Source organism: Elephantulus edwardii, unplaced genomic scaffold, assembly GCF_000299155.1.
Source record: "Elephantulus edwardii isolate Elephantulus edwardi_28Jun2011 unplaced genomic scaffold, EleEdw1.0 scaffold00017, whole genome shotgun sequence".
NCBI classification, from domain to species: Eukaryota; Metazoa; Chordata; class Mammalia; order Macroscelidea; family Macroscelididae; genus Elephantulus; species Elephantulus edwardii.
Window position 1 is genome coordinate 20,593,517 of NW_006399767.1, and position 26,209 is coordinate 20,619,725.

Genomic DNA, 26,209 nt, shown 5'->3' on the forward strand with positions numbered 1-26,209 from the left:
CCCACCCCAACTCAGAGCTGACACTGGTGAGTTTCAACCAGTTTCAGGTGGAAGACAAGGCGTGAATGACAGCTCGTGAAAACTTCAGCTGGGACTGCTTTAAAAAAATAGAACGAATTCTCCTAAAAAACAATTAGAAATAAAAGCACCTCCCCTTTTCCCTTCCCCCCTCCCTCTTTATTTTTTTAAACTTTCATTGCCAATACTGTTTATAAGAAACATAAACACAGGCTATGCACATGGATTTTGCCTAATGGTATGCATAGGAATCAGATTGATTACATCTATGGAAAGAATCACTGGAGAAGCTCAGTATCAGCTTTGAAAACTAGGCCAGGTGCTGATTGTGAAACACACCACTTCTCATGTTTCAGTTCAAGCTGAAGCTAAGGAAAGTGAAATCAAGTCCAAGGAAACCAAAATTTGACCTTGAGTCTATCCCATCTGAATTTCAAAATCATCTCAGAAACAGGTTTGAGGCCTTGAACACTAACGAGCAAAGACCAGATAAACTGTGGGAGGACATCAAGAACATCATCCAGGAAGAACGCAGGGGTCAGTCAAAGACAGAGGCGGGAAAAAAGACCAAGATGGATGTCAGAAAGGACTCTGAATGTTGCACTAGAGTGCTGAGAAGCCAAAGCAAAGGGAAGAAATCAAGAAATTCAGAAGCTGACCAAAAGATTTCAAAGGGCGACGCAAAAGACAAAGTAAAATATCATATTGAAATGTGCTAAGAGCTGGAGTCAGAAAATCAAAAGGGCTGAACTCGTTCAGCATTTCTTAAACTGAAGGAACTGAAAAGATAGATAAAATTTTTCTTACACGTATATTATTTATGATTCTTCATTTACCTTAATAAAGAGGGTCAATTCTTTTTCCTTTTAGGTAGTCACTATTTTTTAGGCTAAGATATTTATATTAGGATTATGTTGTCCTCTCTCAAAATAAAAAGGAAAACCATTTATCTTTTCCTGTGTTCTACAACAGAATCTAGTATATGACATCTTAAAAATCTTAAGTCTTTCCCACCCAATCTTCCAAGCTTAGCATCACGACTAAGACTAATACTTTTCTCATCATGATTACTTCTCTATTCAGGACTTGTCAACAGATTTGAGGGGGGGAAATGCACATTTCCTTTCCCCCCTAAAAATGTGTTCATTTTCATAATTAAATACTATTCTTGAATTATTGAAGAACGTTCATCTGTATATGTTGTTGTATCCAATTTTTCACTATTTTTATGTGCTTGTGGTTTCATTGTTCTCTTATGTTTTAAATTCCACGTGTAAGTTCATCCATCTTCCTGTACTCCTCTCTCCCTCAAGCTTCCAGTCACTAAATCTATCTGCTAACACCACCTTACTACAGCCCCTAGGCCTTTTACACAGAATTTACCTGCTTAGAATCTCTCACTGTAAAGCATAACCAGTACTAGCATCCATAATTGCATTTTTTCATTCTCTTTCCTCATATAAACCCTATTTGAAGCTGCCCCATCTCTCAAGTTATTATCAAATAACTGGCTAATTTATCTTATGAAGGCAGCAAGAAGGAATAAAAGAGAAGGGGAATTTGAAATGGGATTTGGAAGTCCTGGATCAAATCTGTCATTTGAACAGAACAAGGGGTTACTACATGCTTTAAGATCAGGAAAGGTGTGTGACAGGGTTGAATCCTTTCATCATATTTAATCTGTATGCTGAGCAAATATTCTGAGAAGTTGGACTAAATGAAAATGGAAGTGGCATCAAGATTGGAGAAAAACTAGTGAACAATACACAGATGATATAACTTTGCTTGTGGATATTATTTAAAAAGACTTAAAGAATTCACTGATGAAGATCAAAGACTACACCCTTCTGTATAGAGTACACTTCAACATAAAGAAAAAAATCCCCACAACTAGACCAATAAACAATGTCATTGATACACAGAGAAAAGAAAGGAGTTGCCAATTATTTCCTTTTATTTGGATCTGCAATCCATGTCTGAGAAACAGCAGTCAAGAAATCAAAATACATAATGTATTTGGCAAACCTGCTGCAGGGCACCTCTTTAAAGTGCCCAATACAGACATGTTACTTTGAGAAGTAATGTGCACCTGACCCAAGTTATATGATTTTCAATCACCTCTCACTGGGCCAACTGGCAGCACCAGGATGGATGGTGAAGAGATTGAGATTGTTAACAGCTTTCGTTTGCTTGGCTCCACAGTCAACACTCTTGGTAACAGCAGCCAGGAAGTTAAAAGCATATTGCAATAAGAAAGTCTGCTGTTAGGGACTTTGCCAAAGTACTGAAGAGCAATGGTGTCACTCTGGAAACTAAGGTGCACCTGATACAGGCCGTGATCTTTGCAATCACTTGCTATGCGTCAAAGAGTTGGACAATGACTAGGGAGGACAGAAGGAGAATTGATGCTTTTGAGCTGTGGTGTTGGAGAAGAGTATTAACTATACCATGGACTGCTAAGAAAACAAACAGATTCATCCTAGAGAGGGTTAAACCAGACTGTTCCTTGAAGACAAAGATTCTGAAAGCAAAGATTCTGAAGGCAAAGATTTGTCTGACATACTTTGGATATTTTGCAAGGAGGGACCAGTCTTTGGAGAAAGATGTCATGCTTGGGAAGGTGAAGAGACAGTGCAGGAGAAGAAGATCCTCTGTGAGGTGGATTGATTCAGTGACTGGGGTAGTGGGAATAGGTGTGTTGGAAACAGAGGGATTGGCACAGGATAGAGCAGGGTTTAGGGCTGTTGTATATAGGGTCGTTATGAGTCACAGGCAACTTGATGGCACATAACTACAACAACAAAACCAACATATATATGCAAAAGCAGAACAATGAGTAAAGAAGATGGAAGAAAAATCGATGCCTTTGAATAGTTGTGTTAGAGAAGCATACAGAATATATGATGGACTGCCAAAATAACAATAGTATGTTGGAAGAAGTATAGCTAGACTGTTCCTCAGAAGTAAAGATGGCAAGATTTCATCTCAAGTACTGTGGACACATATGCTATCAGGAGAAACCAGTCACTCCCTGGAGAAAGAATCCTACTTGGTCCAATAGAGAGTCAGCAAAAACAAGGAAGATTCTCAACAAGGTGAACTGAAACATTTAAGCAACAATAGGCTCAAATATACTAACAATTAATGAGACTTAACCATGAGCAACTGCCAAGAGAATCTTGGAACTATTAGCACTGGGGATCAATGTGCAAAGAGAAAGACAGTTGCCATTTCAGCATGGGTCAATATAAAACAGAACAAATGTGGTAAGAAAGTTAAGATGGGAAAGAAGTGAGTGAAAGATATCATGCTACCACAGGCTGTGGTCCGTGGCCAATATTTGTCCATGACAAGTTTAGGTTAATTATAGAATACATTCAATATAAGTTTTATTTCAGAGAGCAGGTTTAGTGATTCATTATCAGTCACTATTATAAACTTTATAAGGTTAACACGAATCATTACTTCAAGATATAATTCTAGAGACCTGAGAATAACAGACAATAGCTCTCAAAAGACAATACCTATGGCATTCAGATTTTCATGTCTAAAAAGCTGAAAACAGCCTTCCTGGCAGGATGGTTCATTCTTACCTAGTTGTGCAAGTCCTCATATTTTGATTCTACTGATTTAATTAATGTCCCAACAACTGAAATGCTTATAACTGTTTGTCTTGCTTCCTTCCCTCAGTAGTAAATTTCCTTCTCTTGCCTACTTTCTCATCTGGTAGGTTCTTTTCTCGTTTTGAAGACCATGTTCAAGATTTCATCAACTGTGATGCTTTCACGTAGATGTACAGGTAGTCAAGGTAGCTATGAAACCTGTAATCAAGCTACATCTACCTACATCCATTATAGACACTGTCACATTGTCTTTAGTTACATTTCCAGTGTCTGTTTTTTCACAGCTATGCTATATTCATCTCAGTAATCTTAGAATCTAAGGCACTGAATGAATGAAAAGACTACTGAATGAAAATATGAACAAATGAGTTCCTAATTACTGTTAGCGAGCTCTGTTGCAGTGGAAAGAAGCTGCACTGCAATCCCAAAGGCACATAGTTTTAATCCTCCAGCTGCTCCACGGGAGAAGGATGGCCAATCTCTACCCATGCAATTTACTGCCTCTGAAAACCTGATCGACGGTCAGCTATGGGTTGGTTCCAACTCAACGGTCCTCAAAACAATAGTAAATAACAAATAACATGTTTATTAGCCATCGAGTCAGAATGGACTCATAGTTGACCCTCCAGCGGGTTTTCAGAGGCTGTAAATCACACAAGAAGAGACTGCCCAGTGAAAATTTACAGAGGCTTTGGATTTCCATTCATTCATTGTTGTAGATTTGTTCCCTCCCAAGGCTACTCCCCACCCCAGAACACTATCCTCTTGGAAAAGTAAAAGAAAAGATTCTTTAATTGTTTTACAAACCCTCCCCCAGGTCACTCCACCATGTAGCCATTGCTCTAGACTCCTGTCATGACAGAAATACCCAATCATATATCTCTTTTAAACAGTTTTCTCCCTCCTCTGTTTCAGTGCAGTATTCATTATTGAACCCATCTTACTCAGTCTCTCCCCAACCCCAAGATCATTCCTGTTCTACAACAGTGGCACCATGCAATATTTGTCTTTTTGTGACTGGGATATTTCAACTGTCTGTCTTTGGGTTCTCAGCACCACTCCTTCCCACTTGGCCATATAGAAACGGGACTAACATTTGCTTCTGTGTGTTCACTGTTCCTAGGCACCTATACAGAAAGTATGGTCACCTGCTTACAACTTAAAAAAAACAAAAACAAACAAACTCAGGATATGATAGATTAATGTACCATATTCTGAACAAAGATAGCTAAATCATATTCTCATGCAATGTGAAAAATCACTGGCAGTAAGAGAGATGCAAATTAAAACTACAAAGAGATACCATCACACCCCAGTAACAGTAGCAAAGTTTAACAGGACAGAAAGCAATCAATGTTGAAGAGGTTTTGGAGAATTAGGAACTCTCATACACTGTCAGAAGGATTGTAAAAAGGCACAACCACTCTGGAAGGCAGTTTGGCATTTCCTGAAAAAAAAACTACACATAGAAATTCCATAAGGCCCAGTTATTCCACTGCTAGGAATATACCCCAAGGAAATTAGAACTGAGACATAAATGGAGATTTGTACACCACTATTCACAGCAGCATTACTCATAATAGCAAGAACATGGAAAGAGCCCAAATTCATATGATAGAATACTATGCAGCACTCAGAAGCAACAATTTGAAAATTACTACATAGGAGAAACTGGAGAGCATTATGCTTAGTAAACTAACTCGATCTCATAAGGACAAATACTGCACAAAATCATTATTGGAAAAATAGGATAACTAGTAAAATGTGTATGAGGGCTCAAGGGAGGAAGGAGTGAGGATGATCTGGGGAAAATCATGAGTCACAGAATTCGGTGGGTGGAGGGAAAGGGTAAAGAAAATGGGAACTATCTGACAGGGATCTGGAAAGACGCAGTAATGGTAGGTATAGTTCATCGGTGATTAATTTTATAAAACACAATGAATGGGAATGCTTGTATGAAACACAATGTGACTGAAGGACAGTGTGAAACACAATATGTATGAATTTTGTATGCAAACCAATATAAAATAAAAATTTTAAAACTTATATCCTCATGTATGAGACCTAAAAGAGGAAAAGCTTAAATTTTTTTCCAACCCAGTCTTACAGATACACTTCTAAGCATTAACTATGCAATTATAAAAGGTAAAATGTAAGATAAAGAGAGAGATTTTGCTTAGTTTCAAAGTTTGCTGATCATACCAAGCTTCAGCTTCTTGGCCAATGCATCAATTTGATTGGTGGGATCTGAGCCCATGGACAGGAAACATATCAAAGGTGTTTTCGTATCACTTTCTTCCCAAGTTTTCTCCAGATTTAAGATAACTGGTTCTGTGTACTTCTCTTCCAAAGAATCTGCAATGTACTTCCTTGCTTGAAAAACAGTACGATCTGGACACCAAGACCTAGACATGAATACAAGTCAGAGGTAACAAATTTATTATTTCTTTTATTCTTTTTCATTTTAAGCACAGAAGAATACAATATAAATGGAGAAAATACTGAAGCTGAAGCTGTCAAGTATTTTCTCTTACTTGAATCCACAGGTCACATAATTTGGTGGGTGGAAGGAGGGGGTAAAGGAAATGGGAAAGATTTGGCAAAGAGACCTGAAAAATCAGGATAAAAATGGGCATAGTCCAATGGTGATTAATTTTATAAAATACAATGTATGAGAATTGTATGAAATACAATATAAATGAAGAATAGTGTGAAACACAAAGTGTGCAAGTGTGCAAAGTGTGTAAAGAAACCAATATAAAATAAAAATAAAGAGAAATTGAATGACATATTGCTTTGGTCCAATCTGCCACAAAATACCTCTTTAAAAATGTTCAAAAGCAAAGATGCCACTTAGAAGATGAAGGCTGCCTTTATGTGGCCCAAGGCATGCTATTTTCATGGTTTTTCATATATGTAAAAGTCAGACAATGAATAAGGAAGACCAAACGAGAAATGATGTCTTTGAATTATGGTGTTGGCAAAGGATATTGAGCATAACACAGACTTTCAAAATAATAAACAAACTCTAGGGGTATAATTGAGCTCTGGTGGCTTAGTGGTAAGGAAATGTACTGTCAACCCAAAGGTTTAAATTCATCAGCTGCTCTGTAGAAGAAATATGGGCAATCTCTTCTTGAGCAATTTATTGCCTCTAAAAACCCACTGGCTATGTGTCTGTTCTGACTATACACACAACCCAAAGAAACGCCTCTCTGGTGGTTCTAATCCACCAGGGTCTTTGATGGAGAAAGATGGGCAATCTCTTCCTGTGTGATTCACAGCATTCAAAACACCACCGGATGGTCCACTATGAGTTGTTTCCACATGATGGCAATGAATTTGAGTTTGAGTCTTAGAAAAAATACAGCCAGACTGTGCTTTAGAAGTTAAGATGACCAGACCTTTTCTCTCATACTTTGGACATATTATCAGGAAAGACTAACCCTGAGAAGGAGATTGTACTTGGGAGAGCATCCAGGGAGAAGAGGAAAATCCCTCAAACGATGAGATGACACAGTGATTACAAGAATGGGTCCAAACAAAGCCAATGATTGTGAGGATGGTGCAGAATTGAACAATGTTTGATTCTGCTGTACACAGAGCCATTATGAGTCAGAACTCACTCAACAGACCCTAACAACAACAACAAAAACTTACTGTCCTTGATGCAGATCTGTGTAAGACAAATGGCAACATTTTCTATGTCTGGATGAGTATGTGGTTTGGGTGCTAGGCAATGGGAAGGAGTGGAACAGAGCCAACACCAACACAATCTGTGGTCAATCTGAAGGTGAATTTAGCAGTCAATTGAGCCAAGTGTCTTTTTTAAAAAAAAAAAATCTGTAGAGAACGTTGTGGGATTTATTTTCTCTGAAACTTTCTTTTTTAAAATTAGTGATTATCTCATAGTTGCTAAGGCAAATAGATTCCTATTCATTAGCAGTTACTAGTCCAAACTAACCATAACACGCAGGAGCACATTAATTATTTGACAAAGATTATCTACTAAACATCAGGCTCCTCTCTAGGCACTGAGGATTCAGTCAGAACCCAATGGATGTGTTCTCTGCCAACTCCTGTGTATAAGAAAGGCCAACTGGCTGTTGACAGAATTTCACACCCACTAAAATGGCTATCATGACAAAAATTGGTCTGGCAAGTGTGTGGAGGAGTTGGAAAGTCAGCACTGCTGACGGGAAGGTAAAATGGTGAAAAATTCTCTGATGGTTCCTCAAAAAGTTTAAACACAGAAGTACCATGCTGTTGTCGTCAGGTCACCTTCTAGTCACGGCCCAGCAATTCCACTCCCACACACATACCCCAAACACCTGAAAGCAGGGATGGAAACAAATCTTTACACATCAATATGTATTGCAGCATTATTCACAATAGCCAGAAGGCAGGAAAGCCCCAGTGCCCATTAACAGACAAATGGATAATAAAATGTGCTATCACCATGCAATGAGATCTTATTCTGCCAGAAAGAGAGATGACATTTTAATACATGCTTCAACATGAATGAGTCTTGAAAACATAAAAGGACTAATAGTACATGACCCTGGTGACAGTAGAAAGATCTTCTAGAATTGGCAAATCATAAAGACAGAAAAAGGAATAGTTGTTATCAGAGACTGGAGGGACTGGGGAGTCAGTAGTCATTTATTGCTTACGTGGTTTCTTGTTGAGGTGATAATAAATTTAGGAAATGGAGAGTGATAATTTGGTTCACAACATAATGAATATAATCAATGTCACTGATTTGTACACTAACCTAGAGTGACAATATTTATTTTATTTTATATATACATTTTACTTCATTAAGATGTTTGAAGTTCATTTAATTTATTTCATATTATAGCTATGAGTTGTACTCAATGGCACTTAACAGCAGCAGCAACATGTACTATATATAGAAGCAGTAGCTTCTACACAGATAGGCACATTAAATAAATGTCATCTTATATTTAGTTCATAGTCAAGCTCTTTGGATTTTTATGTCAGATGATTTGACATAGATACAATTTGAAAATAATGATTAAGAGATAGTCACATCTGTTTCAAAAAAAGCAAATATTTCTTTTTTACTCTGTAACTTGACCAATACACAACAACATGATAGATGGAGAAAAGACTGAAGCTATCAAGGATTTCATCTAATTTGGACCCACAATCAATAGTCAGGTCAGCGGCAAGAAAAAAATAAAAAAGACTTCCAAAGTTCTGAAGACCAATGGTGTCTCTCTGGAGACTAAGGTGCGTCTGATACAGGCCATGGTCTTCGCAATCACTTGTTATGCATCAGAGAGTTGGACAATGACTAGGGAGTATAGAAGGAGAATTGGTGTCTTTGAGCTGTGGTGCTGGAGAAGAATATTGAGGGTACCATGGACTGCTAGGAAAACAAACAGATTCATTCTGGAAAGGGTTAAACCGGGCTGCTCCTTGGAGGCAAGGATTCTGAGGCTCCATCTAACATACTTTGGACATGTTGTAAGGAGGGACCAGTCCTTGCAGAGGGACATCATGCTTGGTAGGGTGGAGGGCAGGCGCAGGAGGGGAAGGCCCTCTATGAGGTGGATTGATTCAGTGACAGGGGTAATCGGGATGGGTGTATCAGAGACAATACGATTGGCACAGGACAGAGCAGAGTTTAGGGCTGTTGTACATAGGGTCGCTATGAGTCGCAAGCGACGCGACAGCACATAACAACAGCAACAACAGCATAGTGGGCAAATCTGCCTTCAAGGACCTCTTCATAATGCTAGAGAGCAAGGATGTCAGTTTAAAAACTAAGGTGTGCTTGACTCAAGCCATAGTATTTTTTCAATCACTTCGTGTTGTTGCTGTTGTCATTGTTGTTGTGTACCATTGACTCAGGACCTGCCCATAGCAGGTGACCCTCTTTTGGGTTTTCAGAGGCAGTAAATCACATGGAAGGAGACTGCTCCTCTTTCTCTGATGGAGCAGCTAATGGATTTGAGCTTCAAGCATTCAAGTTTGTAGAGCAGCTCTTCACTACTAGGCCCTTAGAGCCCCCTAGTCACTTCATAGACAAGTACAGTGAAGAAGGAAGAATTGATGCTTTGAACTGTGGTGTTAGTGAAGAGTATTGACTGGAATTCTGAAAGGAAGAACAAATTTGAGTTGGAGAAAGAGCTACCAGTATATTCCTCTGAGGCAAGGAGGGTGAAACTTCATCTCATGCACTTCAGGTATGTTGTCGAATGGTGCCAATCTTTAGAAAAAGACATCATGCTGGGAAATGTAGAAGATCAGCAAAAAGAGAAAGAGCCTCAATGTGATGGATCGACATAATGACTGCTACAATGGGCCTGGGCATAGTTGGCTCAACAGCACCTAACAACAACACATCCTAGGTCAGTATTGCTGACCACTCTAGCCATCCTTAAAGGGCAGTAATACCCAACAAACAACTTTTTCTAAGAAATGAAAGCTTATCAAGAAAGACAAAAACTGCTACAATATAACCTATAACATTTTGAATGCTTCTAGGGCCTGATCTATACACTTCTTCACCACTAACACTTCAACTTTACCTCACGTGTTCACCAATCTCACACACACACATCAGTGACACTTTGAGCTACTAGATATGTAAAAATATGAAGATTGAGGAGAAGAATGTTCTCCCATTAACATCAATTTCAGACTTTTATTTCCATTTTAATAACCAAATTAGCATTTATACAGTGCAATATTCTTATTTCAGCTTGGAAACTAATTGTCTTATGGATTTGTGAGGTCTGTTTTCTTTTTAAAGAAGTAAATCAAATAAACAAGGGATTTGCTGAATGATAGGCAAAATGAATAATAAAAACATATTTTGCACCATTTCCCCTAAAAGCACGATTAAAACCCCTACTCCATCCCACCATAACTATTCTATTTGTCAAGGAAGAAAGAACTGTCATCCAAAACTGCAACTGAGAAGCATATTCACTTCTCATGGTAACTACAGGGTCATCGAAAGAAGTAAACACTAAGGTAAGATATGTCGTTTACCAATACAGTGAATTATCGTCCAGGACTGATGGCAGCCAGACTCACCTGATGAGTAAAAGTTTGCGGCAGGTATCCAGAGAATCGTTATATCCGTCAGGGATAATTTCCTCCTCTGGACTGTCTTTGTCAAACCAGCTTTTCCATCCTTTCTCATTACGAGATATCTAAAAGAAACAAGTCAATTAGTCAGCTTCAGAAGCATAAACAAGCAAGCAAACAAACAAACAAACCCACCCAAAACAACCAAACTCACTGTCATCAAGTGGTTTCTGACTCATGCCAACTCACCACATTGAGTCTCCAAAGCCGTATATCTTAATGGGAGAAGGTTGCCCATCTTTCTTCCATTGAGTAGCTGTTGGGTTTGAAGTACCAGCCTTTGGGTTGGAAGGCCATCATTTAACCTACTATGCCACCAATGCTCCATATAGGATCACATATAATTGGGATATATTGGAAAGAATGGTGGAAAAACCTCAGGTCATTATTTTTAAGCAGGTAGTTTTTTGTTGTCGGTGGGGGATTTTTTTAAGCATAGTAACACAGTTTAAATTTTTCTTCAGAAGCAATGACTTACATAGCATGGATATTACAATTTCCTTGCAGATTTTCCACACTATTCATTAAATAGGATTGTATTGAAACAACAAATGTCTGGGAAGAGGGAAGAAAACCATTTGGGCCAGGATTTGTGAGCCTCAACATTACCCTTATTTTAGGTCAGATAAATCTTTGTTGTGGGCACAATCCTATAAACCTAGGCTTCTTAGCAGCATCCCTACCTTCTCTCTACTGTCTAGATGTCAGTTAACTGCTTCCTGCCAAGTCACCCCCATCAAAAATGACTGCAGACGCTGCAGAGTGGTCCGGAGAAGGGGCACAAAGTCAGTCTTTGATTGAGAGCCACTAACGCAGACCCTCCTGATAACCAAACGGTTAACGTACTTGGCTGCTAACTGAAAAACTGGAGGTTCAAGCACACCCACAGCTGCATCTGAAGAAAGACATGGAGAACTAGTTCCAAAACACGAACCTGTGAAAACCCATGGATCACCGCCCCTCTAGGACAGTGTGTCTCCATGAGTCAGAGTGGACTCAAAGGCAGATGGTGCCGGTTACTTAAAAACAATGGCATAAAAACATAAAAACTGTGGGGAGGGGTGGGCAGGGAGAAAAGTGTGGCAGTGAATGAATGAAAATCCAAAACCTCTGTAAATGTCTATTAAAATTAATTTTAAAAAACCCCAAAAAACAAAAACGTCGAAACTTGCACCTTCCCAGTGATTCCAGATGTAAGACCTTAAATCTAAGACAGGAATCAATGTCTCCAACAGGCAGCCTCAAATATCTGTTCTTTCAGAGGCCTAAGAAGAACGACATGTTTCTGGGGGCATCCAAAGGTGTTCCCTGAAGCCCAAATGCTGCCAAAATTAATTACAGAATCTAGAGATTAACAAGCTTGATGCTGCTCCTGACCAACAATCAGCTGGATTACTTAGACAGTGTTCGTAAGCAGTTTTTGTAAAGCTGTGGGAGCCCTAATTAGCAAACAGCAAATGCATAGAAAGGAAAGATCATGTGCAGATCTCAGGAGTGTACTTTTATCTCTATTATCCCTCTGGGTTTTTTTCCACAGGTGAAGAATCCAAGGCATAGTGAGATGAAGAAGCTGCCCACAGCCACTCATCTTATTAGCAGTTCATAGGGGTAGATAGATAACAGGACCCCGTGGTGAGGACACAGATGGGTGAAAAGGAATAATAAAGCAGTTGTCCTGAAATGTTTCAAAACTGCCTGTTTCCCCCTGAGATTGCAGTGGGTCCAGAGGCTGCAGCCGGAGGACCACACTGAACGTATACTTGTGTACTATTGCTCACAGCGCCCCCTGAAGGCTTCTTGCTGAACACAGGGCAGAGAGAATGAAGCACGCACACGCGCACACACACACACACACACACACACACACACAAAGTGGGCGTCTACAGACAACCTACTGGCCTCCCACCTGCTAATTTGGGCTTCCTTACAGCTTTTGGATTATCTGTGACGGACAGTGGGGTGATTTCAGCTCTTGCAGTTAACTCCATTTTCTGTCCCTTTTCCTGACCTTCACATGTTAGCATAAACTATTTCCAAGTATTAAACAATTTGGTCTCAAAGGCCAATGCCAGGGAAACTGCTGTTTGAGGTTATTGTTTCAATTCCTAAGACCTATTGGCTGGGAGATTGATTTTCTATTTCTCCCTGCCTTCCCTCCAATAGACTGAATGATGACAGGTCGCCCCTGAACACTTCTGACCTTCCTAAGGACTGGCCGGTTCCCACATGCCTGGCTCATTCAATGGTATAAAAGGAGTTTAAGAGAAAGAAATCATGTATTTATGGAAAAAAACATGAGATCAAATCACAGCTCCACTATACACTAGCAATACAACTTTGAACAAGAAGGAGATAAAATCTTTGGATCTTGGTTTTCTATTTATTAAAATGGCAGGCAATGATGTTTCCATTATAGAGTTATTATTGTTGCAAAGTACCCATTCCATTTCATGTGACAATAACTAACATAGGCATTTAAAATCTTATTTATAGAGACAAAAAGTAACACATATTCCTAAATTAATGTCCATAGGAGTCCTGATGGTATAGTGGATAATGTATTGATCTGCTAACCAAATGTTCACCAGTTCAAATCCACCAGCTACCATGAGAGTTGGGAAGTCCCCTCTTGTAAAGACTTACGGCCTTGGAAATTCAATGGAGGGAAACCACAAGTGGGAAAAGACTCAAAGGCAGTGGGCTGGTAGCATCTAGTCTGCCATATCACAGTAGTTTACTCTTGCTATGATGATGGAAGTAAAGTCATCAGTATGTCAAATGCTAGGAATGAACAGCTGGTGGCATGGTGGGGAGGTTCTAGGGGAGCTTTCAGATTAAGTGAGATGAAGAGAAAAGGCCTAGAAATCTACTTTTAAAAGTCTGAGTGATTTTAGACAAATGGATCTCAGTGTATCTTGAAGAGTTACAGCACCTTAAATCCATACTACTGGGTTCAGGGCATTGGCTTCCAGCATTGCCACCTGATGGCTCCAATTAAAATGGTCCAGTCCAACTGGCTTTATAGATCTGTATTTTTTAAACACTGGTTGTTGTTTTTTACCTGATTCATGATTTCTGCAAATTGTGGAAGTTTACTGAGCTCTACAAGATTCAGCCAGGTCATGTCGAGGATCCAGCGAAATGGTTTGGGCGGACAGGCTTTCAGATCGAGGGCAGCTCCCCCTGTGGAAAAATGCCACATGGCGCCAATGAAGGGAAGTGTGCCATTAGAGTTTACAAAACAGTTTCCCACATAGTAAAAAAATTAGACAATCATATTAATACGTAATGTGGGGAAATGGGGAAATAATGATACAACAAAAAATGGTTAACTTCTTGGTATTTTTCCTTTTAGTGTTTTACTTAATGATTTCTATACTTATAGAAAATATAGAGCATAACTCAGTCAATTCTTCCCTGTCAAGAATTTTGATGGTTGAAATGGCTTGCCTTTTTTTAACAATCCGATATTAAAGACTATTACCATATCAATGAATAAATTGATCTTTTCACGTGCAATTTTTAAAAATCACTTCTTCAATTATTCATTATCCTTCCAGAAATTTGATACTCAATTTTATTTTTTCATCTAGGTTACACAGAAAGAAGGAATTACAAGACAAAGAAGGTGTTTACACTCAGCCTTCTGGCCTCCCACCTGCTAATTTTTACTCCCCTACAATAGAACTTCCAGAGTATCTGTGATGGACAGTGGGGTGACAACAGCCCCTCTCTTCTACCTGTGTATATCCAGGTAGATATAGAGAGGTGGTTCGATGGGTGGGCAGATGGATGAAGGATAGCTGAATGGATAGGTAAATTAAGATAGAGAGATAGATACTTAATACATTTATGGAGGGTTTTCAGGGTGCTCTGGTGACTTAGAATTAAGAAGCTACATGGCAGTCCCAAGGGCACATGATTTGAATCCACCAGCTGCTTCAAGGGAGAAAGATGGGCTGTTTGCTGCCTCTGAAAACTGCCAGAGGGCCAGCAATGGGTAAGTTCTGACTTGACAGTACCCAGTAACAATAACAACAAAGTATTCAGAGTTATTAATACATGTTGTGTTATTGTGTACCGTAGAGTAGGACTCGACCCATCACTGACCCTCTGGCAGGTTTTCAGAGACAGTTAATTGTAAGGGAGGAGATTACCCATCTTTCTCCCGTGGAGCAGCCAGTGGCCTCAAACTATCTGCCTTTGGGACTGTGGCACCGCTTCTTGCCCCAGGCCATTTATGAATTCATTTATCCTATAACTATGTATTGAGCACTTACTGTGTATTCAGTATGTGCCAGGCACTCGGGATCCTGTGGGGAAAACCAGATCATACCCATGACCTCTTGGCTCTAGTGGAGAATGTGAGCACTGTGTTGTATTGTCACACGAATAGCATTCACCATCTACATTTGCTTGCAAACTGTACCCTAACCCCCGCCTCTGAGTATTCTCATAAGGGTGCTATGCTAATTTTTCATTCACATAAAAACATGGTGTAGCAACAAACAGAACTTGGAAACAAATAACAAGGCAAATAAGCATACCTAATGTGGCAATTTTCCAACAAAATATGTGATTACATTTACAGCTTCAAAATCCCTCTATAGCCGGTCTTTAATAAAGTCTTATCATAATAATTCCAACTCCACAGCTGCTTAATTCAGATATATGCAAAACAGTCATTCTTGGACTTTTAAATCTCATAATCTTCCTTAAGAATTAATCAAATCCTTACACTTCACAGATCAATATATCTTGGGTGAAAGGAGAAGGGAGGAGATTACAGGTCTGTGTTCTCTCAGCCCAGCACACTCTGGAGAAGATGTGTCAGCTAACATACTGCTGTCAGGTAAACATCTTTGTATTGGGGTCAGCAGCTCTGCGTGTCACACACCATTAGAACCTGTAAACACTCCTTTCATGATTCTCTTCCTCTGCAACCCCATAAACGACAAAGCCCTACTCTAACACCATCAATTTGTGAGAAAAGAACATTATGCTAGTTAAAGCGGTTGTTGTTACTATTGTTATGTGCCATAGAGTCAGGACTAACTCACAACTGAGTCTCCAACAAGTTGTCAGAGGCTCTAAATTGCACACGAGGAGACAGCTCATCTTTCTCCCATGAAGAAGCTGATGCATTTGAACCACTTGTCTTTGAGGTTGGCAGTGCAACTCTTTACCCACTTGGCTATGAGGAAAACCATCACCGAGAAAGATTGACATAATAGCCAAAACAATGGACTCAAACATATAAAAAATCGTGATGATGGCACAGGATCTAGGTAATAGTTTGTCCTGTTATACATAAGGTCACTTTGAGTTGGAAGTCAATTGGACAGATCTAACAAAACAGCACCATTACAGCTAATTTGCAGAGCTACTGGGAGGAGCTATCTGCATGCAGACTTAACTGATCCTGTTTGTTTAATACAAACATCTCTTTTCTTCTTGAGTATTTCCAAAGAAAGGTTTTCATACATTCATATGCCTCAGGGACATCAGATGACATTAAAGTTACTGCACAGTTTCCAAATGTAGCCTGCACCTACACATAGACTAATGGAACAGAATTGAGAACACAGAAATAGACCAAGCTTTCTATGGTCAACTGATATTCAACAAGGAAATAAAACTTATCAAACAGGGAAATGACAACCTCTTCAACAAATAATGCTGGCAAAAGTGGACTGCTACCTGCAGAAAGCTGAAACAGGATCCACATCTCACACCACACACAAAAATCAACTCAAGGTGGATCAGAGACCTGGGAGTAAAGCCAATAACCATAAAGAACATCAGAGACAAACTGGGATCAAGTTTAGAAGGCCTAGTCTATGGTATAAAGAAACTGACAAATATAGTCAGAAATGCACAATCTGAAGAGGACAAAGTTGACGAATGGGACCTTCTAAAGATTAACTCCCTGTGCTCATCAAAACGTATTTTTTTTCCAAAAGGGTGAAAAGAAAACCTACCGACTAGGAACATACATTTGGCAATACCATCTCAGACAAAGGTCTCATAACAAAGGTTTACAGAATATTTCTGGGTGTCCACAAGGAAAAGACTAATCATATAACTACAAAATGGACAAAAGACATAGAAAGAATGTTCACAGAGGAAGATATTAGAATGGCCAACAGCCACATGAAGAAATGCTCCAAATCACTGGCAATAAGAGAAATGGGAATCAAAACCACAATGAGACACCATCTCACCCCAGTAGCAGTGGCAAAGTTTAACAGGACAGCAAGTATTAAATGTTGGAGAGGATGTGATGAGATAGGAACTCTTATACATTGTTGGTGGGATTGTCAAATGGTACAACCATTCTGGAAGGCAGTTTGGCACTTCCTCAAAAAGCTGAACATAGAAATTCCATATGACCCAGCTATTCCACTTCTTGAAACATACCCTGAGAAAATGAGAACTGAGGCACAAACGGAGACTTGTAGACCAATGTTCATAGCAGCATTATTCACCATCACAAGAACATGGAAACAGCCACAAATGAATGGATTGGGAAATTAAGGTACATTCACACAATGGAATACTATGCAGCAACATAGGAGCAATGGTCTTGTAAATTACTGCCTAAGTTGGGAGGGACTGGAGAGCATTACATTCCATTAACTAGCTCAGTCCTTAAGGGCAAATACTATATAAAACCATTATTGTAGAATTAGTATGAGGATCCAAGGAGGGGGGTGGAAGCAGAGGGGTGAGGATGAGGGGAGGAGTAATCATGGGGCTGCACAATTTGATGGCTGGGGGTGGTAAAGGAAATGGGAAAAATCTGGTATTAAAAAACAATGTATTTGAACTTTGTAAAGAAATCAATATAAAATTTTTAAAAAGAAAGAAAACAAAACAAAACAAAGTATATTGTCTGCACCTAAACCAACATCTTGTTGTTTTTGTTGTTGTTATGTGCCTTCAAGTCACCTGAGACTCAAAACCCATCCTATCCCCCACCAAAATACCCCATTTCTGTTATACAGCTGTGCTGTATAAACTTGAGTCTCTCTCAGTTTCCTCATCTGCCAATTGAGTGTAATAACAACATTCCAGATTGGTTTCTGTGAAGAGTAAATAAATTAATGTGTGTAGACAGCTGAGTACAATATTGGCACATGGTAAGAAGCTATGAGCTCTGGTGGTTTAGTGGTAAGGAATTGCACTGCCAACCCAAAGATAACTGATTTGACTCTATCAGCTGTTTTGCGGAAGAAAGATAGGTAATCTCCCATGTGATGTGCTGCCTCTGAAAACCCACTGGAGGGTCAGCTACAGGTCCATTATGAAGGTACACAACAACAACAACAACATGCAATTGTTCTCTGCTATGTCTCATTGTTTCTCTCTCTCTCTCTCTCCTTCTACTCCAGGACATCTAGGGCCAGTCTAATGTGGAAGGTAAGAGCAGACCCTTGAGGTATCATTTTTTACATGTCTGTGACAAAAGAAAGATAATGTTTTTTCTAAAATAAGCACATAGGGAAAATAACACGTCCATCATGTCATACTGCTGGCTTGCCCCTGGTGTCCATTTCATTTTTAAAAGTGTCCTGGCATTCTCAATTGAAGAATAAAGTCAAAGTCACCTTACAAATATTGCAGAAAAGCAGTAGTGATTGATAAAAAGGAACTGTCACTCTTGGGAAATCAACCTCTTCTGCCATGATATGTCTCTGTCTTCCTTTCCCCTAATCACTGAGTTCAAAATAATACAACAGATCTACGCTTGAGGAGTCCTATTTGTTAAGTTTGTATATAGGGCAGGGAAAGTTAAATAAAAGTAAAGTCTTTTGAAAAGTCTTTGAAAAAAAATTCTGTCAAAAGGCAAGCCTGTTCAAAACCAATACAACTGAACAATAAACCAGTTTTGCTTTAAAGATTATTTTCCTACTGAGTCGATAGCACTCCTGTCAATCAAACTATCACACAAATCTCAGATTAATCTTCAGAAAGCACTCCTCTGTTCACACACATCCCTGCTCATAAAGCACAGATGGCTCCCTATTGCCAGCAAAATGAAATCCAAATCTTTCACTAGTGATCCTACCTTTGTACAAATGGTTCTTTCTGACTATACAGTTTTATGTTCCAAATGGGTCTCAAATATACTCCCACCAAAATTGAGATGTATAGCTTTCTCTACTTTTCTATAACAATCTAACCCTCCTCGTGAATTTTTCCCATTCTCCTGTCCTGTTTCTCAGTCACCTTTTATTTACACACACCTTCAAAGACCCCAGTCACTTTCAGGTGATAACTCTTGTTGTATTCACTGAGTGGGGAGAGGTGAGTCTGGGGCAGTGGTGTCTCGATGGGAAAGAGGCCTCAGATCTTCATGCTGCCCTCTACTTTGTCTGTCATGAGCTGGGCTCCCGGTACTGCATCCTCTGAACTACATGTGCTGTCAGATGTGCTGTTGTCCACAGCACAAGCACCTGGTTCTGACTCTTTGTCTCCACTTATACAGCCCCCTTGTCCTGAAATCTCTGGGTTCAGACACCAAGCTATAGATATATTCTAGCTCTTTCAACATTTCCATGTAGCCTCTTCCTGCTTGCCAAAGCCTAGGCTCATCTACCTAGCCATTCTTCTGCACCTGCACTCCAATGCTACTTCCATCTTTTGTTAGAAATGATTCTGGGGGAAAAAATGCAGGGGCATCTCCTATCCAACTGTTTTTTCAGCAACTCCCTTGAGGTCTACCCTCAGGAATGTATTTCTTATAGTTGGGAAGACTTCTTGAATAAGAATTCCTTGAGCCTCTCTCTTCCAATTGTATGCATGTCTACCGCATTAGTCCTCCTTAAAAGTAAACACCAGCCTTGTCATTACGTTGCTCAGTACCTTTCAATAACTTCTTGTTTATTATCAAACCAAGAAAATATTTCTTCTAGGAATCAAGGCCCTCCATAGGGTGTCACTAATTCACAAGTCTAGTCCTCCCCATATCACAATAGACCTTCACACTCCAACAGTGACAGGTAGCTAGCGCTGCTGTAACACAAATAACACAAAGGGGTGACTTTAAAGATCAGAAACTGGTTTTCTCATTGTTTTGGAGGCTGAAAGATCAAACTAAATTCTTGGTAATACTGATTACTTCCTTGTCATTAGCCTATGAGTATCTCTATGTCTCATCCAATCTTTTCATTATTCAAAATAGAGTTAGAACTCACCCGACTCAGGTATGATCTAATGAATATAACCAAGAAAAGTCTGTTTTCAGACAAAATGATATGAATAAGTGTAGAGGTTATGATTCTAACATATCTTTGGGACAAACTGAAGGACATGCTCACATACACACTTCAAATCTTAGCACCAACAAAACTAGACTGCTTTCTGTAACATCTTAAATTCAGATCTTGGTTCATCTCAAATGTCTCTTTCTTTTTGTAAGAGAAGGCAGCAAATGTTGTATTAAACTATAACACAGAAAGCAAAAGACATAAGAAAGAGACCAAAACATTATTTTCCACATATCAAACAATATCCAAAACTCCTGACTTAACCCACAAAGGTCTATTTCCAAGATATTTTATTTAAATCTCACAAACCACACATAATTTCTTCTGCCTTTTAGACCTAATAATGCCTTCCCTTTATCATTCTTAGAACACTTAGGCTCTTCTTGTTTTAGATTATTTTAAAAATTATTTCCATCTTCTTTTAAAGCATCACCTGTTTATTTTCAACACTTACATGGTGGGTTTACATAGTATGTACTTAAAAAATACTTAATTTACATGAAAATATTTTTCTTAGTCTTATTAATTATACTTTTAAAATTGAGATAAGCAATTAATAGGATCCATTTCAATATGAAGTACAAGTTGACCTTTCTTGACCACCCTAAAATTCATCATGGGAGTTCTTGAAGTTGCACTGCTAACCCAAAGGTAGGGGTTCAAATCTATCAGTGGTTTCCTGGGAGAAAGACGGACAATCTCCTCCTGTACAATTTAAAACCTCAGGAACCCACAGAAGGATCTGCTATGAGTTTGTTAAGAGTTGAAAAATCATGATACTCCCTTGCTTAAAGGACTGGGCTCTATGCAATAGATTGCTTGGTTACCAGAAAGCACTGTATTTAATTTTCAGATCTGAAAATTTGGTGAATCTGTTTGACTCAGCAAAAGGCCTTGAAATCTACTTTTGAAATATCACAGACTTAGAAACCTGGGATGTGGGGTTCTACCGTGGCTCACATGGAATAGTCACCAATAGGAGTCGCCCAATGTTTAGGGTCTGGTTTGTGGTTTGGGTTGTTTTGGAAGGGTTATTTTTATTTTTTAAACCAAGGGCAATAATGACCAAACATAATTTTACTATAAAACTGAGAATCACAGAATTAGCACAGACTTGAAATAACTCGTCTTGAGTAACCAAAACAAATGTATAGAAGTCTGTAGGGGTTGGGAGGAGGTAAAGAATTTAACTAACATGCAATTTCTCTAATGTATTATACAACGGGGTTCATAATATATCAAAAATCATGTTATCTCTATACCACACTCACATTCCCAACACTTTACCTTTAATGAGAGCCTGGAATTCTTTGTGCTTAACTGTTCCTCTCTGAAGATCGATCTTCAAGGTCATAAGCAGGGCAAAGAGGAATTTGTGATTTTCATAGAGGCCTCTGACTGAATATGTAAAAACTTCATAGGTCAAAAACTCAATAATGTTTGTAATTCTCTTTTGAGGTAGTGGGGATTTTTCAGATCTACAATACATTTTGAAAAGCCAAAGAGATAAAAATTTCTAAAAAAACTAGAAAGACAAACACAATTATAAGATACTGCTTTGGGATAAAAGCAGAGAGGGCCCACCTGGCCATGGACTGGTCAAACAGCTTCAGGAACTGGGCCAAAGAGGTCTGGTACATAATGTTGACCATGCTCATCTCTGTGATGAGGAAGTAGAGTATGCTTCCGCGGGTCGCTGCGGGCCGGAACTCTTCCTGGGCCATGTTAATCTTGATTTCAGTCTCTGCAGCCACATGTAGCTTTTCACTCACTTCAGCTGCTGTCTGTTTGGTGGTTCGGAGGACACCAATGAGAGATTCATCATCCACCAAGGAACCTAAATGTCAAAGAGGAAAAGTATAGACTTCAAGATGCAAGAGCTACAAGGCAGGATGCATTGTTTCTGAAATTGTCTGGGGTTATTTTTCAGCTTTTTAAGGCTCACAAGCTAGAAGAGTAGACCCTCAAAAAAAATCACAACAAACATCTACTGCCCCTCTTAATATGCCTCTTGCAGGATTATCCCTCATTCTGCCTGAAAATCTCCTGTAAACGGAATTCTCAAGGCAGCCTATGAGATGGGTCTTGAAATACTAAAAATAATCACCAAGGTTTCATCCACTCCCACTGATTTAGCTCTGTGACATGGTTTTCACTTCAGTAGCACTTTGGTGGTTCTCTTCAAAGTGTCATCAACTCATCCCTCTGGCTTTTCTTGTGGTACCAGTTGAACACTACATGCAGGGCTGACCTACGTAAGTGAGCAATACTTCCTCTATTCCAGCTGCTCTAGGAGATGAGTCTTTGCCACCCTGGACACACTATGTTTCCAAAAACAGGAAATTTGGAGACAATCTCTCTCTAGCTATTGGCCAGCCCTTGGGGGAAGAGAAAATTTTATCTTTAGTTTTACCTTTCATTATTGCTTTTAGATATAGTACATGCTCATCATAGTAAACTAGTTTTTGAGATGCATGTAGATACATGGACATTAATGAGCTAACATGACCACAGTGTCTGCAAAGATCGTTCTCCAGCTTGCCTTAGAGTTCTAGATGACTTCCTGTTGTTGTTAAGTGTCACTGGGTCAAGTACAATTCATAGGGACCCTGTGAACAACAAATTTGAACTCTGCCTTATCTTGTGCCACCTTATCATCTCTGACAAAATATTTGAGTCCATTGCCACAGTCACTATGTCAATTCACTTCATTGAGGGTTGTTCTCTATTTCGCTGGTCCTCTACCTCTCCTCATTTTTTAGTGACTTCCCCTTGGGCTCTACCTCTAGTATTTTGTCTAACAGTGTTCCTCTAGTATTCATAGGGGTTTTGAAGTCCTGTTATTTCAGAAATGGATAGTCAATCTTCCTAGTCTGTCCTAACCTGGGAGCTCTGCTGAAAGCTGTCTACTGTGGATGATCCTGAGGGCACTTTAAACACCATTAGTATAACTTTCAGCATTACAGCAAACAGACAGACATGTGCTTCACTGATAAGAACAAACTATATATAAGGATACACATAGAGGAAGGTGCCAGGTTACCCCAAAGGGTGTGCTTTACCTACTGTGGACATCCAAACTGATCAATCAGATGGGAAAAAGATCTTGCTCTGACACACACTTGATCCGATCACCAGAGGGGGCCTTCAGCTCCCTTTGTTAATTAATTTAGAATGCCCAGAGGGCTCTCAAATGGCTGGGAGAAGTCACTGGACCAAGAGACAGACAATTTCAACAGATGGGATACCATAAAGGTAGATAAAAGGACTTTTAACCTAGCTCACCTTAAAGTTAGTGCTAGGAGCCACTGTAGAATAATACAAAATATACTTTCAAAGGTAAATTTACTTTCTTTTAATCCAGGGACTAAAGTTTGAAACTGTTCATCATCACACTACTAGTAAAGGATGGAGCACTGGTGGAACAGTTCACAGGAAGTCGTGCAGCTAACTCAAAGATGACACCTGTGGTGGTTTGAATCCACCAGTGGTCCTAGGGAGAAAGAAGAACAATCTTCTCCCATATATTTTGTTTTGTTTTGATTTTTCATTCACATTGCATTTCATATAATCATTCCCAGGCATCATCATGTCTATGCCCACTATTACCCCATCTTTTCAGATCCCCAACTGGATCCTTCCTAATTCCTTCACCCTCTCCCTCTACCCACTAAACACTGTGACCCCATGATATCCCTTCTCCTCACCCTCTGCCCCCTGCCCTCTCCCATTCCCTCTCTAGATATCCATGTACATCTTACTAGTTATCTTATAGCTTCTGAAAGCCCCTGGAGGATCAGTTCTGAGTTATTTCCAACTTGAAAGCAATGAGTTCAAATTTTCTTGTGTGTAAAGGATGGGGAATTTCCTGGGTGGTGCAAATCATTAACTAGATGAAAAGTTGACATTTCAATAACCCGCCAAGGGCTCTTGAGAATACAAACTTGGCAATTTTTTTTCAGACGCTTAGTATTGCAAGCTCTCTAGGGCAGTTCCACTCTACACTGGGTCAGCATGAGTTTGAACCAACTTAACAGAAATTAACTGTGATAAAAGGGTAGAATGTAAGTTGCTATTGTTTGCCTACTACAAAATAATATCATGCCTATAAATATATCTTCTTCAGAAAAAAATTTCTCCTATATACTGTGACAGTGATGTGTCAAATGCGATAATGGTTACCCACGGTGGACAGTGTTTGGTGGAGCTTCCTGATTAAAACAAGCTTGGAAGCAGGAGTGGCATCCACTTCTGAAATGGTTTGCCTCCAGAAACTTTATGAACATGGAGAAATGACAAAAGTTATACAAGTGTTCAGGTCTTATGTTCATACGGTCGCTATGAGTCGTCTACGACTTGAGGGTACTTAAAAACAACATATGATAGAGTGAGTTAATGATGTTATATACCATCAAATCAGCTCAAATTCTTCCAATTGTATATTCAACAGAACAAAACACCCTTCATCCTGTGTCATAGCCACAGCCTTTGCTGTTGTTGGAGCTCACTGCTCCAGCCACGGTGCCAATCCATCTTGGTATTTGTCCTCCTCTTTTTAGCTGACCTCCTTTACCAACCATCATGTCCTATACTAGATACCACCATGCAAATGGAAGTGTGGCACAATTATTCATCCACCTTAAGAAGAATCTATCCCTAACTTCTAATCAAGAGAAAATTCAAGTCAAGAGTGACCTGGGCCTTTGATGCACAAGTACCTTTAACACTGATTAAACACGTCATAACACAATGAGGTAACTGCATTTCAACACCATATGAAAAAGTCAATCAAGGGGGGAAACATAACTTGAGCAGATTAGTTTCCTTTGGGCAAGCAAATTAGCCCATTATGAGTTACCTAACTCTGTTGGGAATCTTTATTTTCCTCAGGAGAGAGCAATTATATCAAGAAAACTGTGTTATTCTCAAATGCTCAGTCTGTTTGCTAATTCAAAAATCAGATTCCCTGCAGTCATACTCTTTAATGTCTAGATGGAAATTGCCTTGCTTATTTTGGCATTGATAACCTGGCTGCTTCTTAGCATCTATAATCATGAGGACATTGGAATGAGTTTACCAGGAACCCATATCCAGAATCTCTTACTGGATTACTTCTTAATAATGCATTACCTTTCGTAGCACTTAATTTATAGAGGAGGTTATCTTCAAGTTCTTTCATCTTCCGCTTATTAAAAGTAACATCCTCTAAAAGTTTAACCCTCTCAGATTCTAACTCCTGTCATTAAGAAACAAACAAAGATAACATGAGAACTGTAATTACCAAGCACTATGCCAACTCCAACTTAATCATGCTTATTATCAATTAGAAAATGTTTAACTCCAACTGCTATTTAAATGGTAGAGGGGGAAATGACGATTATTTGCCAAATCTAGCAATCTTTATATTTCTTCCTTTAGATAGTTTTTTTTAAAGTTTTACCCACTATTATTAGGTTTCCGTAGTACTTATACTGACATGTAAGAGATATATCTGCCAGAACTATTTTGACCAATTATCCACAGCTCTTTTCCTAGCTCTAGGTTTATTAAGAGGGCGGTATTCTCATGGAGCTGTTCCCACACTGCCTCTGTGCTAATTTGATTTGCAGTCAGAAGTGGTAGAAACAAAGAGGCCTTAATACTGGGAAACCAAGGGGGTTACACAGGCCAAACATGAGCTTGAATCTGCCCACCACAAAACAGGTGGCTTGTTTGGCACTCTACTTGCCAATTCAAATTCACTTCCTGTTCTATTTACTGTTTCTTATACAGGAGGAGCTTAATTGAGAGTTTACCAGGTTTCCCTTTTCATACATCATTGATTTTTTAAAAATTGTATTTTTTTACATTTCAAAATTTCAACAAATATTCAGAAAAGTTTAAGACTAGTATGATGAGCTCTCCTATAACCTTCACCTAGACTCATAGGTCAATGTTGCTATGGTTATTTTTTTAGTCATAACTTACTCAAAGCAGCCCCTCTCCAGTATGTTTTCAAAGGCTATTAAGTCTAATGTGATTATTCATCTGTCTCCCTCAGAGCAGCTGGTAGATTTGAACCAGTGTCTTTTTTAAAAAAAAATTCTTTATTTTTCATTTCAATGAACATCTACAGAGATTTTGGAATTCCACTCATTCATTGTTGCACCCCTCTCCCCTCCCCCCCACCTC

General features: G+C 39.2%; 1 protein-coding gene across 1 annotated transcript in view; it reads right to left on the minus strand.

Moving 5' to 3' along the window:
• The window catches only part of DNAH8 (dynein, axonemal, heavy chain 8), a 555,032-nt gene that overhangs the window by 110,721 nt on the left and 418,102 nt on the right, over nucleotides 1–26,209 (minus strand). Inside the window, 6 exon segments of the mRNA XM_006882162.1 lie at nucleotides 5,844–6,046; nucleotides 10,713–10,831; nucleotides 13,828–13,949; nucleotides 21,326–21,516; nucleotides 21,623–21,875; nucleotides 25,169–25,274. Coding sequence (XP_006882224.1) covers nucleotides 5,844–6,046; nucleotides 10,713–10,831; nucleotides 13,828–13,949; nucleotides 21,326–21,516; nucleotides 21,623–21,875; nucleotides 25,169–25,274 — 994 coding nt within the window.